The sequence below is a fragment of the Melospiza melodia genome, chromosome 5 (genome assembly GCF_035770615.1).
Source record: "Melospiza melodia melodia isolate bMelMel2 chromosome 5, bMelMel2.pri, whole genome shotgun sequence".
NCBI lineage: Eukaryota > Metazoa > Chordata > Aves > Passeriformes > Passerellidae > Melospiza > Melospiza melodia.
This window is the reverse complement of record NC_086198.1, coordinates 10972783-10991940: the sequence shown is the minus strand read 5'-3', so window position 1 is coordinate 10991940 and position 19158 is coordinate 10972783. Positions and strand designations below refer to the sequence as shown.

Below are 19158 nucleotides of genomic sequence, written 5' to 3'. Positions count from 1 at the left end.
CAGGCTTTTCTTTTTTTAAATCTCATTTCCATTCTTTCCACTTTTAAATCACAAAGTAATCTAAATGACAAATTGGTCTTCCTCTCCATTTAAACATGGTGCGAATGAGGCACATTAATTCTCCACACCAAATGTAATCCATTTATATCTCTTCCCTGTCACTCCTGCCCTTCCATTATGCTATACAGTCAGCTGTCTTTACCTGACTAGAGGAAAAAACATTTTTAAAATGTTGCACCACACCAGTGGAATTTCGTAAGAGCCTAGCTCATAAAGCTTTCTCTTCATTTCTGCAAAAGTGATGAGAATTTGTGAGAGCCCCAAGAGCAAACAACATTAGCAAAAGCACATAAATATTTTATTTTGTCGACATTTCTTGTCTTTCTATTAATCTTTCTTTATAGGTGATAAATAGGATATCTAAAGTTACAAGTAATTGCTGCCTCAGATGCATGGTTAGCACAAAAAACGTGTCTGACAAGATTTACTGCACTGAACAAGTTCAAAGAACTAGGGACTGCATCTCAAAACAGGATATCGATTTCCTCCCACCCACCTAGTGAAAATCAAAGCTTTAAGGAACTGAACTCCATACACAAAATATGCAAGCTTCAAGTATTTAATAATGGGACCTTTAAAACCAAGGGTAACTTTCTAACAGGAGGCCGTGCCATTTCACTTATTTCCATTAAAAATAATAATAAGTTCTGAAAGAAACAAGCAGAAAGAAGGACTCAGTTCTCCCCCAGACAAGTGAGCCTAATCACAACAAAGACATACTTGCCTTACTTTGGCTCTCCTTGCATCCTTGTGAAGCATGGAGAGCTTCCAAAAGAGACTGCAGAACCAGATGGCTGAAGAGGTGACAGATGGGGATTTGAACCATCAGGCAGATAATAGAATTAACCAGAATTTCATATTGCTGCAAAGACTGATGAACCACCAGACCATCAAGCAGAGGAGGAGATTCCTCAAAAAGCAGGAGATCCCTATCAAAAAGTCACTTTGCAAAAAACAAAGCTCTGAACAGGAAAGTAAGCAGCAGTCACAGGTATGGTTATTTTTGAGAAAGGGGTGAGGAATCTACATGCAGGACAAGATTCAGAGACTTAGCTCCTAACATGCTGAGATCACAAGGTACACACTAACATCCAGGTTAAAAACTCTCCAGTCAACCACCACCGTCTGGAAGTAGAGCACATTCCATTTTAGAAGATTTTAGAAGACTCTGGATGGTACTTCAAGTCTACATGTTCTGCATTACAGTTTCTTAACTGGATCCAACATCAAGGTTTCAGCATAAGTATTTAGAATGAGCGTTAAAATTCAGCAGTAGAATTTGAACCCATATATCTATCTTCTATATATCTATCTTCAACTTTCTGTTTTTTCTTGCTCAAGGACTTATTTCCTACCAACCACCTTTCTGTCTTCTCATCTCATGAGCACTCTTCTACCTGAATATTTCAGAATGTAAGTAATTTAATGAAAAAACACATTTTCTTGCATGTCCTACTAAATAATATTAAGAAAAACCCTGCTGAAACACTTGATTTCACAAGAGAAAACTACATAATCATATTGCCTCTTGTCAGGTGCAGTATATAGTATTTCTTCCCATCTATAATTGTGCTAACACAGAAAAATGCCCATATTAGTATTTTCCTACATTTTAATGGCCTTTTAGTTAACACATCAGATTTTGAAAACTGTTTTTTAAAAATTATGCTTGAAATATACTCTGCAGATCTCATGAGTCAACCTCATAATCTTCTTTACTTCTCCCCTTCCTTACTGTTGTGCCCTACTCCTCAAATGAGAGCCTGCCATTATACCTGACTGCAGAAAGTCATTCAGAGTTCATTCAACAAAATCAAAATTTGACTTCCAGTAAGCCTCTTTTTTTCAAAGTGAGAAACTCCACTTTATTTAAGTGCATGTGTTTTTGCTGAAATGACTGAATCAGCAGTACAAAAAGACTGTACACCAAACCCTAACTAGTTAAACAGAAAATATCTTTCAACTATATCATCAATAATAAAAATACCACAAGATATATTCAGAATCAATACACGAAGCACTTATGATACACTATGGTAATATCAACTACTCAATTTTCTTTTCTTAGTGATTTCCATGTGAAAATCCATGGCACTAACCTCTCACAATCCATTCACTTTGTCATATCCAATACACAGCTGTTTCGTTTGGGGAGATTATCCACACACAGACCAAAGAAAGCTGTTTCTGAGGCTGTGCCTCAAGCCATGGCAAATTCCCGGATAAGGTAAAGAAAATGAAGAAAATCTCAGGCACAGAGCAACTTAGGAAAAGGAGCATCTAACTTCATGATTTCGAAAGCCTAACCTGTGAATCTTTAAATAAAGAAAAAATTAAATTAGGTGCCAAAACAACTCAGCACAGCCAGAAGTTGTGGTATCTCAGAAGAAGAAATCTTGGCTCCTAATGGACTTCAGGAGAAAGTAGTTGGCCAGGGAAGAGACGGTAAAGGTCAGGATTGATGCCATGACATTTCTTCAGCAGTTTGGAAAGAATCAGTGACACTAGAAGGGCAAATAATTCCCTGAAGTGACCAAGAGGTTCCCCTTAGACTAGCTGAAGAACATATTGCACAATGGTACTGTACTTTATCTGACTAAAATGTGCTTATACTGGAATTGAGTGTGCACTGTCACATTCCAGCTCATGCTGATAAATGCAGAGTGAAGAAATTGTCAGCAATCCATGAGGCAATGAAGGAAAAAAGTTGCCTACCCAGAAACTGAAAGACAAAATAACTGTTGCCAAGAGAAGTTTATGATCCCTGTTCCTTTGCTATTTCCACACAATACTATTTAGGTGAGGGCCAGTCCTCTCAGCCAGTGCTGTCATATCCACTAAAAGATAAGAATAGCTAGGATGAAAAGCTTGAAGAAACCCCCCAGGAAAACAAATTTCCACATCACAACCAGTGACTATGCTAACCTAGTCTTAGCATAAACAAAACCACCCTCTGTGTTCTATACCTCATGCAGAAAAATGGGGAGTATATGTGCACATCTACATTGACAGACAACTACTTATTCAGGTTTTGTTTCAGATTGGAGGCTGCAAATTTTAAAAAGAAAATATACCACAGATCACAAATCAATGAAGTGCATGGACATGTCCCAAGAAACAGAAACTGCAGTGTGTTCTGAATTTGTGGTAAAAACAGGTCTTCCTTTTTCTTCAGCTGTCTACAAACTGATTAAGTAAGACAACTTATCAGCTATAAAAAATTAACAGGCTTTTGATTTTGCTGTTTTTCCTAGATATATTACAGTCATTATGATACATCTGATAATGACAACAACAAAAAAATGGTATTATCCCTGACACAGAAAAATGTGTTTCTGACTGGCTTGAGAAATTTTGCAGAACAGGTCTCATCATCAATCGTATTAAGTTTAATGCTGGTTGTTCAAAGAACATCTTCACTGATACTGAGCCTAAGGGCACAACCTATCAAAATTTTTCAACTTTCCTCAACTAAATAAGAGGCTGGCTGAAAAGTCTGCATGCACATCCAAAACGTCCATCCTTGAACCAAGCTCCAAGTCTTGCAAAAAGTGCCTGAAAAATTATAATGAAATTCAGTGGTTTGAGAAGACAAATAAAAGACTGGGATTCACTTTTCATCTGAAAGCAAATTCTAAGTTTGGTGACTTGGGGAACAGCTAAGACTAATCTCCATAATGCATTTACAGAACATGTATATGTATATATGTATATACATATATAGAGATATACACACACACACACATATATATATAGTATGTGTGTGTATATCTATATACTCACACACACGTTCATTTATTTATTTATTTGTGTAATTTTTACTACAGTATAATGAAGTCCATTATGAAGACCCATGCTGAAGTGGATTTTCTCAGATTTTGGGTAGCTCATTTACCAAATGACCTGTTATGTATGTACTGCGTGTACCACACTGGATCTTCAATCTGGGTAGTTCAGAAATAGAAAACAACACTGAGGCTGTTGTAGTTACCTGTGTGCATCTCTGCATCATACCTTGTAAATAAATTTCAATAACATGGTTTACCACTGTTGCTGTTTCTTTGCATTTCCATAAGGCAGAGAGAACCCAAGCCTGGTCCAAATACATAAACTCAAGCACAAACACAGCTGGACTTTGAAGAGCTTTAAATTATTAAGACAGACAATGGACAAACAGTGGAAAAGTGTGGCTGTGCTTGATAAGTATAAAAAGGAGTGCATAGCCCTAGCTGGGTTAGTAATGGCTTATATCTTCTGCTGCAAAAAACCCACAAAATACCTGCATATTACTTTTTCTCTTTTCAGAAATAAGATCTTTGCAGTGTTTCACTAAGTTAAAGCATACTGTAAGACTGCATGATGTGGCATCATGAACTTCCTCATCCTCTGTTTACATTTCCACACAAATTCTTCCCAGCAAAGAAAAGTGAGAAGTTTTGGGTGACCATATGAAGAAACTAAGCCAGATTGTCACTTTGTAGATGAGAGCCAATGCTGGCTCACAAGCTTGGTGAGGGAGAAAAAAGGAAATGCTTGTTTCAGTTCTGTTAGACTTACGGGATGGTGCATTTTTATTTACCACTGAAGTAAGTAACTCAAGTGTTCCCAGCTGTGTACTCCAAATTTGGATGTTAGCCCAGAAGCGGCGAGCTTCATCTCATTTCCAGGGTAAAATGCTCACCTTCTGGTTGCATGCTTCACACCAAGGCATCAGACTGTCAGAGGCCTGCAATTCTGAACTAAAGAGAACTCTTGGTGTTGCTTATTCTTTCCCAAAACTTATTTTACTGCTTATTCTGCACAATCACCCTTTGTACCATTCCAATCCTTGAGAGGGGTGACTGAACTAACAGCCCATACACATTCACAGTGTGGAGGTGTTTGGCAGTGCAAAATCACAGACAAATTATGCCCTGCTAGAGACAATGTTCTCCAGGCACCATCCACTGGCTTCCTGAGACAATGGCAACTCTAAGACCATAAATTAATTTCATATAAGTCATTGAAATATTACATAGGGGGACCAAAGCTGGATTTGAGCTGATCACTTAAGGAGGAAAAGCTCCATATCCCATTGTATTGAGCTATCTGGCATCCTGCTCCATTCTCTGCCTCTGGCTGGAGATTAAAAAAAAACCCAATACTCTGCCAGAGGACAGAGTGGGTCCATCTTCATGGAGCAAAGACAAACATTTGATTCCTTTTTAAGATTATTCTTTTTAAATAAGGGAAGTATCTCTTCACATTGAGATATGCTAACTTCTCTGTAGCAAAGGTTCTTTGTTATTTCCTGTGGCCTGCCTAGCCTAATTTATTACTGAGAAATAGTGACAGAAAGCAGTCAAGGGAAAGGCACTCAGACCGTGGCAGGGAGAAACTCCTCCTAAGAACGTTAAATCCTTCTTATTAGGGACTAACCTGCATACTTCTAAATCATCAGACCAGTCATCATACAACACTGGAGGCTTCTGAGCAGCATGAGGCACCGTGGGCCCTGCCCCAGCAGGTGCTCCATGATCTGGGGCAGCCAGAGCATCACTGCCAGAGCCTGCCTCTGCAAAGGAGTCCTTGGTGTGCCTAAGGAAAGGCACAGGCTGCCGGTCTCTGTGGGAGCTTTTCCCTTTGCTTTTCCCACATTTTCTTGAGGAAATCCTTGCATCCTGAGATGATGCTGAAGACTGTGATTCCTTAAGCCTCGAAATCCTTCGGCGGTGATTTAAAGTAGGATTCTCAGGGTCAGACACCTCTTGTTTCTCTTTTCCCATTGTCCCCAAGGTGACAAGTTCAACAGCATTACCGTTTGAAGACCCATCCTGGTTACTGCATGATCTATTATTTCTTCTCCCTCTCCTGGCCATCCTGGCCTTTTCTCTTGCTCTCCTCCTAGCCTGAGCCCACTGACTCTCATCCGAAGATGATGATGAATCAGATGCGTTCCAGCTGGATCTCGGAGGTTCAGGATGCAATTTACAGTTTCTCCCCTTTCCTTGCTTTTCTGTGTGCTCACCATTGTCTCCAGTCTCTTTTTTCCGCCTAAACCTTCGTTTTATGAGTTTCTTACCACCCAGCTCCCTATTAGAAGGGGCCAGCACCATGACAGGGGTTGCATGCTCAAGCTCATCTTCTGACAAATCATGCAAGGTAGCAGATCTAGACAAAGCAGTAAGCAAAGGAAAGGGATGGAAATGGGAAGGGTGGTGGAAAGAGAAATCACACAGAGAAAAAAAAAAAAAGAATGAGAATGAGAACATGAATTTTAATACAAAAACATGAGACTAAAACACAAAAACAAAACCAAAACAAAGAGAGATCAAAAGAAAACTAAAGTCTATGTCAATTATGAATAGGTTAAGCAGAAGCAAGTGCTACATAGCTACATAATATTTAATAAAAGCAACTAACAAGTATCAGCCAGATGAGAGTATATTTTTCTCAGCACATACCTACAAATGTCCTGAGTGGAGGGGCAGACAGATAACCGAGACTGACTCCTGGGAGCTGTTCCTGTTGTAGGGCTGCTTGCCTGTTGAAATAAGTTAGACAGTTTGGAATCTTTGTCCATGAAATACATTGCAGATATTTTACTGCTTTGCCACATGATCACAAAATTAAAACAACTGTTTCTGCTGTTCATAGTGCGCTGTTGAACACATAGAAGCTGGCAAAATACAGGAAGCTTGAACAAAAGTGAAACCAATTTGTGGAACTAAGTACGACTGAAGTGTTTGAGCTCTTATTCGCTCACGACTACTTTTTGTCACTGTTTGAGGAAGCAGCTTTCAGCATTTGAATTTTCATTTGGCTCTACTGTAAATGTCTGAAGGGAAAATGTCTGATTTTCTTTTGTGCAGTCAACCAACCATGATGATGCCTTTCCAAATCACGTGAAGTGCATCTGCGATACATTTAGTGATGAAGAACCCAAAGTTAACTTAGGTTGAATGGACTGATGAAGAAGCAGGAAGAATAGAGTGTGTTTTAAAACGTTTTCAAGGCAATCGGATCTTCTAGAAAAGCTGAAAATGTTAAGCTGAGATGAGCCAGAAAAATTCAAAGTGCAGGCTGCATGTCTACAGAGCTGATCACATTCTCAAACAGCAGAAGAGATAGGAAAATGTTTAGTATGTGACATTTTGCTCATAAGGTTGTTGCTACAAACTGCAGATTCAGTTACCCAATACTTTCACTGAAAACATATTTTGATGGTGTTAGCAGCAAACCATTTCAATCTGCCTTGCTATCAACTGACAGCAGAACTGTATGGAATCCAAATGTAAATCCAAGGCATTGTGATTCTTCAGGATCCCTCACAAGACACAGTATTGTGGGAAGTGGGTTCAATACAAATCACTAAGTCTGTGACCTTCCTGCAGCTGATCAGGGCTATTGGCTTTTACTATTCAACCCCATCCAGCCCACTGTGATCACCACTTCCAAATGCAGACAAAATACTACATGCCTCACAATTCCACAAGATCGAGCACCAGATGCAAGGGAAGGATGACTATTAAGAAAGAGTACAAAGCAAAAATCAAACAAAGATGTAAAGCCTGTTATCCAAATCTTTTGTACTAGCAAACCAAATTCAGTCAGATAATTGAAATTATTTCTAGCTCAACTTCCACAGACATTTTTGTGGCGTTAAAAAGGTGTTGGAAAATTAGTAGTACAAGCAAAATAATTATAAACAGCAAGTACCTGCCAACACTTCACTTTTAGCCGAGGTTGTCAATATCCATTCTATTTAATGCATACATCTTTTGGAAACATCAGTCACCCCATGTGGATTTTTGCTTTTATATGGGTACCAGCTGAGACTTAAGAATAGTGCTTTTGCATGAAAACAATCTTCTAGCTCCTGGAATTCAAGTAACCATTTTTACCTGTTGATTAATATAGCAAAAGTACACCAAAACCACCCACAATCTTTACTTCTAGTTCCATGAATGAAAATCAGATATGCAACAACTAAGCCAAAACGAGCAATTAAATTGATAAATTGACACAATCCTTGTGTTGTAGGTTTTTGCCATGTCTGGATTCACCATCAAAGGAGGAACATTAGTGTGTACACATGCAGTGTCATGCTGGAAGAAAAGGACAAGTATCTGTGAGAGAAATTGTATTCCATATCTCCTCTTCTACAAAAGCAGTATTTCAATTATAAGCATGGGGACAGAGTAGGAGTGTTTCTTACATACATATTGGAAACATATGTTAGATGCATGGTTGGGTATATAATCTCCTTCCATCTCAGCCTCTGAGATTAGCATTGGGTAATTAGGCATGTCTTAAGCTACTTAATGAGGAAAGATGCAGACATCAGCACCAATAACTAATGTTATTGGGTTACGTGCTGCTGCTGCATGAAGAAACCTCCCTCCAGACTAAGCCCCAGCGGAAAGACTGGTGAAGAAACCCAGCCCCAGAGCTGAGTGAGGAATCCTGGATTCATGCCTCATGATGTGCTTATTTCTTTTTTCCCCTCACAGCTCCAGGACTGTTACCATTGCTTCGTTTGGGATCTCTGTACTACAGGGGTTTGGCCTAGTCTTAAATGGTGGTCAGGTCAACTCCACACAGTAAAGGGAATTTTTACATCACCTTGCCACAAGCAATACCCTTTGAAGGGATACGGTCAAGCTGGCCCAGCAGCCATACAGTAGGTCTGCACAAGTTCAAGAAACTTTCAGCAGCTATTAAAGCAGGAAGCCAGCTAGACAGTTCTTAAGAGAGCTGAAATAAAGCCAAAAACCAAACAAGCTCCTTGAAAAGCTTTTACACTTATGATTTGGAACTGCAGACCAGCAGAAATCTAATTATTTTAAAATAAAAATTACATTATCAGCTTGACTACTTAAATCTTACATTTCACTTTCAACTGTCAAGAGGTCTGGACTGTTTCAGTCCTGCTCAGTCAAATTTACTTTCTAGTTCCCCTGTGCAGGCATGATGCTACGTTTAGTTGTACATAACTCATAGGAAAGTTTATTTCCTTCAAAATCAATTTACATAAATATCTTTTACAAAATGAATGCTTTTTGCTTATTTATCTAAGTCCTATTGGAGCAAACACGACAAGTGGCAGGCAAAAAGCCAATGCACCATTTAAGTCTTCACAAACAAAGCATGACAAGTTATATACAAGATAATTCAGATTCTTACTTGTGATCAAATATAATTAATTCAATTTCTACAACTTTGTAACACAATTTTTAATCTACATTATCTAAATTTATATGCATTTATCTACATTAAATTAGCTTTTCATGGTAAAATCATAGATTCATAGAATGCCAGGTTGGATGGGACCTCAAAGATCACCCATTCTAACCTTTCTTGGCAAAAGCACAGTGTGGACAACATGTCCCATCACCTCGTCCAGCTGAATCTTAAAAGTGTTTTCATGGAAAAAAAAATGAACTGATGGAGCGAATTCTAAAACCAAAACGGTTAATGCTCTGATATTAATTTTCTGATGTTGATTTGTGTCCCTCACAGGAAATGGAGGCCCTTATTTTGTAAATGGGGCCTTTGTAAATGAAATAGAAGTGGAAGGACCTGCTAATGTCAGGTCTCTCCTTGCTAACACATGTCAAATGAATTTAATAATTCACATCTAGATGAGCTGCTTTTAAGAACCTGTAAATTTCAACTCAGTTGATTGCCTAGTCCCTTTACTTTTTCATCCTACCCTGTTCTGACAGCAGTAACTGTATCTGCTTTCTGCTACCAGCACTGCCTCTAGGTTTACCCCAATTCTTTTGGCAATACTCCCTCTTTGCCATTTCTTTTACAAACCTTACATCCCAAACTAATTTTAAAAATCTAAATAATAATAATATCTCTTAAAAGTCAGTCTGAGAGTAAAGATATCTAGAGGGGCATAAAGGGTAGTGTGTTTACAGAGGAAATTGTCTATTTTCAAGGCATATCTGACAAAGCAGAACATGATAATTTGAATATATTCTGCTCACATCTTATCAGTCCAGCTCTTTTGGGAATGCATATGCAGCAGATGTTGGAAACAGTCTCAAGCAGACAGATCTTATTGCTGTAATTGCCATCCCATTGCTACTTTGCTATACAGCACACTGAATATTTTGAGATACCGTATTTAGTCAATAGAGGGATCAGACTGATGATGAGGACTCCAATTCCACCTGGGAGGCTGAATAACAATTATTTTTTTTTATTAGTATTCCTTGAATGAATGTCTTCTTCAGACAGGTATATTGTACAGCTCACTGGAATGGGAAAACTAAACAAGCACTGTACTAATTTTATCATAACAAATTACATCAGTAGCAGAATTAAATGTGGTAATTCAAAATAAAGCTGTCTCTCAATTAATTTATAAGCAAGGCAGCTCATTTCTCTATGCCATCAACACAAGGAAGAGGTCTAAGGGAAAATGCCAACTCCAGCTGATCAGGTCTGGCATTTCAAAAAGATTTTTAGGAGAGAGAGATTTCCCAGTCACCACCTTCTGCTGCCTCGGCCACTTTAGATGAACTCTCTCGTCAAGGATTTGCAATTCAATTAACAGACATGACAGGGCACTCATCCATAATTATTTTTGGTATGTTGGCAGTGTGCTTTTCAAGCAGAATACTGGTAAATACAGAGTTTTCAGGATAAGTGAGATGATAATCACTTACCCAACAAAAAGGGACTTCAGTGTCACACACATGTGTCTGTGTTAGAAAACCAGCAAAGACAGAAACGGGGTACAGAAATAAGTACAACTGGTGAAAACAGTAAAAATTTCAAATCGAGGCTACCTTTACTTAAGTGTTCAGGATCTGGTAGAAGTTTCCAGAAAATAAAATAAAATAAAGTTTAAATTAAATTAAAACTAAAATTAAGGTTGAAATGAAATGAAGTGAAATGAAATAAAATAAAATGGGGGGGGGGGGGGGGGGAAGGTCCTTAGAGGCCATCTATTGCTTAAACTGCATGTTGAAACTAGTGCAAGAACATGAGTCAAGTTGTGCTCTTCCTAAGAGCACGGAAGGGATCTGCTTCAGCTTAACAGAAAAGCTGAGTAAAAGCAGATTCCAGAAGTGCAAAGAATCACATAGTAAGGGAGTGAAACTTTAAACTGAAAAAGCAGATGATGTAATGGACAGCTTATATCAAATGGCCTCACAGCTATCACCAGAAAGGGCAATGAATCCTCTTGTGTCTCTCTTCTGAACAGAAGCATTTACAAAAGCTGGTCAACCTAGAACACTGCTGAAGAAGAAAGCTGCAGGCAATTGATGGGTGACAGGGCAGACAGGGAACATGTCTAATGCTTTTATTCCCCTGCTGAGTTTGCTCTAGTAGCAGTGATGCATCACAGAGTGCTCCAGATCCCACCAGCCATTATAGTTAAAAAGCTGAAACTCTATCGTATTTGAAAAACAGCACACAAAGGAATGGATCCTTTAGAAGATCAGAGCAGTTTGTCTGGCTTTAAGCTCAGCAGGAGACCCAGTCTGTGTATTTTAATCTGAAAATTTCTGCTTTGTAAACAACGTAACATTCTGCAGAAAACATCCACCTTTATGAACTTTTATGTGGACATCTCAGGTCTAAAAAGTTCCAAAACATGATGAAGGTGACCTAACGAGGGTGTTATTTTACAAGCTTGGTCTTGATGGCAACTGAAATTTGTGTGCAGGGGTTTGGGAGAGGGGATTTCTGCGTTTTGGCTTGTTTGCCTGTTATGTTTATCTTTTCTTTATTTGTTTCTTCATGATAGAGTTCTTGCTTTGTGCTCAGATTTCAAAGTTGTTTTTAATCTGATTGATGTCTTTACAGCAACTGTTACATTAATTACTAACTGAATTTCTGTTAAATTATCTTTCACAGATTTTCTTTTTCAGTAACTTATTCCTTGCACAATTCTTCCCTAAACCTTTTCTTTCTCTCCTTTCCCTCCTTTCACCTGCCTCTGAAGAGAAGGAATAAAGGGAAAAGTAACATAGAAGGAAGGAGCAGAAAAATCGTTTGGATTCTGCCAAACAACACCATTCAGCACCTTTAAAAGTCAGTATGATTATGTTATAAAGTAGTTTGAAATCTAAAATCAAAACTGCAAATGGCAAATCCATACTATCATTTTAAAAATGAAGCAAACGAGTAATTACAGCTTTAACTTGTAAATTCAATCAGCTTGTTTAAGTTGTTTTCTCCTGCTTTACTAATCTTTAATGTTAATCTTTAGTTTCAAGGTACAGGTTCAACTAAAAAACCCACTTTTTCTATAGGCATAGAAGCACAGCTAGCTAAGCTTTGAATTATCAGATGGATTATAGTATGTAAAAGTCTTTGTATCACAGCCACACAGTATTTTTCATTCATGAGTCTCTTCAAGGATGCATCTTTCTACTCACTATCACTTTCTTAATAAAAATGTTTCATATTTCTTAAAAAAAAATAGGTAACTGGAAGAAAGGATGTGCCAGGTTTTATACAAAAGGTGCAGAGCCATGAGATCAGCAGCTTTTGACTGTCTGGAAGGAGCTAAATGGAAATTTAGCCTATAGGAAAGGTGAAGCACAAAACCTGCATTTCCTTTGTTACTGGATTTTGCAGCACTTTATGTCTAAAGGTAGGCAGTACTCAGAGAACCATTTAGAATGTCTGTTCCAAAGAGGGCATCTGCTTTCACACATCCCTCTATCTGCAAGACTGAAACCCTCAAAACATTCCTATAACCTAAACAGCTTTCACTCAGATGACATTCCTGCCATGCTCTCACAAGTGAATGGGAGTGCACACACCCACCATGTTCCTCCTTGGGTCTGGTGGACTGTGCAGGAGACAGACTGGATGAAATCCCATCTGTGAGGATACCATTCTTATGCTTGAACAACCTCATTCTACTGAGTATTTGATGTCTATTTATTCCAGCCCTAAGGGAGGAGAGAAGCCTAAACGTGCCCAAGCAAAAGAGTTGTAGTAAGATTATTGAAATTACTGAACTGAAAGAAGTAAAACCCCGAGAATGCATCATTGTGAAAAACAAGATATTGATTTTTATGAAGTACAATAAACATAAAACTACATGACTCCCCTAATTTTTACCACTGTAGAAACAAAGTCTGCTTAACTGAATTTGTTTTGAGGACAAATATGCGAAATGTGCTTCTGAGTGCCATGGTGAAAAAACAAATACCATGCAAAGATTTCCAGAGTATATATGTAACAGGTATGTTACAGATCATAATTGCTATTTATAATTATGGAAGTAATTAATTATATATAATAAGCATATGCAGTGACTTGCATACTCCATTTACTAAAAACAAATCAAAGCTGCATCTGTACGATATTGGCTATCACAGGATAGGACTGAATTCTCTGATAACAGAAATTAAGTGAGCGTGTATAAAAACGTAAAAACTGTGGCACAACACATTCCACACATATTTGCAGTTTTACCTGGATGTGTCAAGATGTGAACTATTATCTGTTGGTTGTCCCCATGTATTTAATACCATCATATAGGCCTGCAATTTCATTCAGTTCAATTTTCAGGCAGACTCAGGTAAATTCTGCTGCCATGCCTTTTGTTAAGCTTATTGTAAACAAAGAATAAATTGTATGGACAAACCATAAAGCATTCTCTATACATGGAAATCAAACATTCATATCTAGGAGTTTTAAAAAACACAGCTACTATGCAATGGATCTACTTCTAGTCTTTGGTTTTCTGCCTTTTTTTTGTGTTCAAAATGAATTCTGTTCTGATGAAGAAAATCTTTTCACTAACTTGTTTACTTTGCACTGTTGTTTTCAATAAATGAGAGCTAAGTGCTAGGTTAGTCTTCAGCTTTCATAAAAATGATTCTGTTTATGAGCAAGAAGAATGACTTGATGACTAATGTAACATTTATACTCACATTTTAATGCCAGTTTTGTATACATCATATTATCTACTGTAAAAGCACTTATGAAGGCTGACATTTTATGCCTTACAAGAGCAAGGACTTTTTTCTTGATTTGTTTTCTTTTTTGAAAGCCCTAAGTTTTCCCTCAGCTACTCACTACAGTAATCTAGAACATACACTTGGAAAGGATGGAGCTTTGTGGTTCCTTGAAATAAAGCAGCCACCAATCTGGAAGAGAATTTTCACTTGTGATTAGCATGAAATTGGCAAAGAACAGTAAGAACTATGGATCAACTTGGAGCATTGTAGCTGCCTGCAGCAAAACATAAGGGGGTCACACAACTGGTCTTCAGGATTCAGTCATGAAACAGATTATCTTGGAAATGCTGCAATCCTAGTTCTGGCAAACAAAGTCCATGGTAAAAAATTCTTTCAAAAGAACACTGAAGTTCCTTTATGTCTTTTTCACCATGAAACCTACCAGGAGATATTATGTGGTCTCTGTTGGTGTCACTGCCTTAGACATGGTGATGTTTGGCCACTACAAACACTTACAGTGTGTAATAGTGAGTTCTGCCTCAAGCTGGGTAAACCATCCAAATTGCAACATAGGTCTCTTCATACAATCACCTCATACACAGAGAGGATGAAATAGCTGAGAATATCAAAACCCATTTAAAAGATTATTCAATTTTAATGGAAGAGATTAAATGGTAATTTATAACTATTATAAATATTGTATTACTTACTACTATTATACTATTACTGTTATTAAGTATTATAAATAGTGCAGAATTTGATGCCCAGTTTGTGAATTTTCTTTCAAAGTCACAAACTGAGTGATTCAAATCAACAATCAATACATTAGAAACAATAAATTTTTCATCTAGATTAGCATCCTGGTGCCTTTTGGTTTTCTTTTGTATCTTATTGAGAGGAACCTCACCTGACAAAAGAAATCAGAAATTGCTAACATAGAGTAAAAATAATTATTTCCTTCTTTCTTTCCCCTATTGCTATTCATATTCTAAATTACTCATGTGAATATTATCACACAGAATATTCCAAAACAAGCACCTCACTTCCTGATGTAACTCGACAGAGTTTTATTAAATGGAAGCTTCAGAGGCTTGTAAATAAAAAGTGTTCTAACACCTGCTCCAGGCTTTTGAGAAGTAATTGAGGCAAATCAAAATTCAGGCAATTTGCTCCAAGCCTGATTTTCTCCGTACTGAAAAATAAGCCCAAGGTTCCCATCAGAGAATTTTAGATCTTGCTGCTGAGATACTATCCTTCTCTAATGAGCTCTTGAATCATAATTAACATACAGAAAGATAATTACAGTGTTTTAGAAACATCTCTTCCATAAAGCATTTTAACATAACCAGGCAGCCTCAGAAATACGTATAGAGCATAAAGGCTACAGACCGTAACTCAGACACAAAATTTGTTCCACTGGCTAACCACAACAGAAAACAATGAATCCACCAGATTCTTCTCTGACTACCCTTCCTCTTAAATTATACATCTATTTAGGAAGACATAAGAATTTTAATGAAAGAAGTTACAGTGCACAGAAAACTAAGCAATGGCAAATAGGTAATGATCAAGGTCAAGTTTTTAATTTATCTAAATTTTAAACACATGCAGATAGGATAACAGCAACTCTGAAATCCAGAACATTGAACAATACTATCTCTTACAAAGAATAATTAAGTTCCTTCTGCTGCCAGCAACAGAAGAAATAGGTGGGAAAAAAGTCTAATGCTTAAAACTATAGTAATAATTTAAAATCATGACAGCTGGTTCATAACTCACTTTTCCAAGTGTTTCATATTTTTCTTTATGTGTATAGTTTTCTTTATGTAGACAGGTTTTGAAAGCCATAACTACTAACTTGGGCTACACTTTGTCAATACTAGATAATGTGAAATACAGAAAATTCAAAATATGAGCTAATAATCTAGTTATTAAATTATTAATCATATCTAATTAAGTGCTAGCAGGGCAGAACGCAAAAAGATTGTTTATTTATTTATTGCACAGGAAAAATCTAGGTTATTACCAGAAGTGCAGCAAAAATTAGGCACTGATACATTTTCCTAATTGTCTCTGATTGGGAAACTATCAGAAGCAGTTGCTTTTGGAGCTTCAAGGCAGTTTTCTTGACATAAATAAATAAAAAGTTGAGGTGAATGAACAAATTCTTAGGTTGCTGTTCACTGAAGAGAGCCACAGCTGTCAGACAAATATTTTAAGTTTTTTTCTTTCATTTGCCTTAAATAGTCTGTCACTGAAATCCTTCCCAGAAAATGACATGCAATAAGAAAAGTCCTTGAAACATGCTAAACTTCTACACTCTCAACAGACTGCAAAAGTCAATGGTAAAATTGAGGTGTTGATCTCCACACACACGCACATCCACCCGTCTTGGGAATGTTTGATTGTAAAATCTCTTGACTGAATAGATTATACTAACCAGTATCTGTAAAATACCAAATCAAAACCATTCCCTCTCATTATAACTAGATAACACATCTTCAGTGTTCAACAATTCAGTTTAATCTGTAATACCACAAAATTCAGACTTAAAATTCATGTACCTAGCATGCAAAATTGCCCAAGCATACATGGCAAACCTCAGGTGTCCTCTCTAAATAAACAATTTAAGAGCATTATGAAACATGAATCTGCATTTACAGAATCTATGCTGTATTTCATTTCACAAATAGCTAAGTACAAAATCCAGTGGTATCTGCTCTGGGGGAGGAGCTCTACATCCAGCTAAGGGTGGAATACGCAAATTAAAATATAATTCCATTTGATCCTTTTAAACTTACACATACAGGCAAATGAAAACAGTCAAAGACAGTGTTTTGATGACACTAATTCATAGCTTTACATAAAGACTATCTAATTTTTCTGCCCATTGAAAGTTTTGTTGTGTCCAAGATCTGACATTGCACAGAACTCAGATCTTGCCTTTGGCATGCAGTTTATCTGGCCTAGAAGCTTTCATCCTTGTTTTGAGGTGGAGTATTTTTTACTATCACTTTCTGCCATGCAATATTAACCTGCAAAGTCAGGTGTTTGCTTTTCTATGTATACACATACATATGAAAACCTGTTTTAGAAAAAAAGCATTTTAAGTCAGACAACAAACAAAACTGGAATTCCAATCAAATGGCTTTCAGCATTGGAAAAACTTTACTGGCAGGTAGCTTCAGAAAAAAAATTGATTCAAAACAATGCATGATGCTATACTTCAGAAAAAGATAAAGTGCATGACTGAAAAATTGTGAGTTTAACTTGCAACTAAAACCAGAGCAAATATCACTTTCTAATAAGCAACTATACTGATTTCTGCAGAAATCCCTTCAAAATACATGTTAGTCACTGGCATGTTTCTCATGTCAGCGAATATATTTATGCTTTGTCACAGCACAACCCATGCACCTGTCTTCAAAAAAAGCAGAGAAAGTAATATCAATTCATAATAGATTTACAGTAACTATTGCTAAATATATGCTTTTAAAAATAGTAATTAAAATAATTAATACAATTCCCGGTGATAGAGTTTGTAAGTATATATCTATATGATTTCTAAGGACAGGCAGTTAACCCAGAAGAGTTTCAGCCATATCTACAGCAGGCTGGATATATTCTGCTTCTTTTCCCTTCTAAATGTAAGAGAGCAGAACCTCACATGGAACTAGCATTTTAACTTAAAATCACAGTTGGGGTTTGCTGTCATTTTTTTTGTTTTATGCTCTGAGAAGAAAAAAGTTTTACAGTGGGTACCCCAAAGACAAAAATATTTTGTGAAGAGTTTTAAGGATACAGTGCTTGCCCTAAATGCAACATATTTAAAACCAAACATAATACATGGCAGATGTTTAGGCCTGGATTAAAAAAAAAAAAAATTTATCTTTTGCCTCCTGTACATCCCGGCTTTTTGGCATAAATTTCAGCCACATCTGAACCACAAATACAGAGAAAAGGGGGTTAAAACCAAAGAACTTCAGTAAAAATCACATTTTGCCTTTCCTAAAGTTTCCCGTCTCTTTCCTAAAAAGCAAAAAATATCTAGATGTAAAGTCCTGGCTTCAGTGAACCATATATCCCTGTGAAAGGAATTCAGAATTCAGCCTGAAATGAACACAGATTTATAGCTTTGCATATTACACCTGTTATTATTTGGGTAGGGCAGGAGGAGAAAAAGAAAATAGTAATTTTATCTTAAGCTGAAGTGCTAAGGTAACATTAAACACTTGGGGAAAAGAGGTGAAAAAAGTGTATTAATTTATTTGCTTAGTATTGTTATTACATATTTTACAGTAATGACCAATAGTATGATGGAGTTTACAGGGTAACCATAATGTTCAGCAGCAAAACTTAAAATCTGGTTCTTATGAATAAATAAAATACTGCATAATGAATATAATGCATTAAAGTACTGTTTTATATTTAATTACCTAGTTTTCGTTAAATTCCTGAAAAAGAAAATAGAATTCACGTACCTTTGAAATATTACTTGATCGACTTGTGGAACGCCCTGGGGATTTTTCATTCTGGAAAACAAAATTAAAAGATGAAAAAATTTTATGTAATTTGGATTTTATTTAATCTTTTCTGTGATTGTGACTGCACAGAGGTTCTCTTCCTCTATTTTTCTTCAGTTTGGCTACTGACTGCACAATGGAAGACAGTTCAAGAAATAAACCAGCACAATAGTCTTGCAAATTACATGAATAGAAGTGTTTAAAAAGTTCTGTAAGAATTTATTGCTAGCATTTAATTATTGTTGGTTTATTTTGCAGTTTTTCAGAAAAAACATTTTGAGTCAAAGCTTAAGGAATCATAAGAGCTTCTCACGAAAACTGGTACTTCTGTATGAAAACAAATGTTCAATCACAAAAATTTCCCAGTTACACTGAACATACACCTGCTTGAAAAAAAGTAGAATTTATTCTTTAGGCAAATTGGCAGTACTAGATGATTTCCTGGACAGATATGTTCTGAGAAAAACAAATTGTGATCATGCAGAGATGCAGTTCAGTTCAACATCTACTCCTCCATCCCCTCTCACTCCTGCAAACAACACACACACAAACCAACACCGCAGGCTGAGGTGCATGAATAAAGTGTATAGCAAAAGCCACATTTCCACAGCACATGGTTGTTGTGGGGGGTTTTTTTTAGCAACCCAAAGGAG

General features: G+C 36.9%; 1 protein-coding gene across 6 annotated transcripts in view; it reads right to left on the bottom strand.

Moving 5' to 3' along the window:
- The window catches only part of MARCHF1 (membrane associated ring-CH-type finger 1), a 222755-nt gene that overhangs the window by 28888 nt on the left and 174709 nt on the right, over window positions 1–19158 (bottom strand). For 5 of the 6 annotated variants that reach the window (XM_063156268.1, XM_063156269.1, XM_063156267.1 and 2 more), the window contains 2 exons: window positions 18464–18514; window positions 6504–6583 (listed from right to left, as the gene is read on the bottom strand). In XM_063156268.1, coding sequence (XP_063012338.1) covers window positions 6504–6583; window positions 18464–18514 — 131 coding nt within the window. Of the gene's footprint in view, window positions 1–5478; window positions 6211–6503; window positions 6584–18463; window positions 18515–19158 lie in introns of all 6 variants that reach the window. The other variant, XM_063156270.1, reaches the window with a different exon arrangement.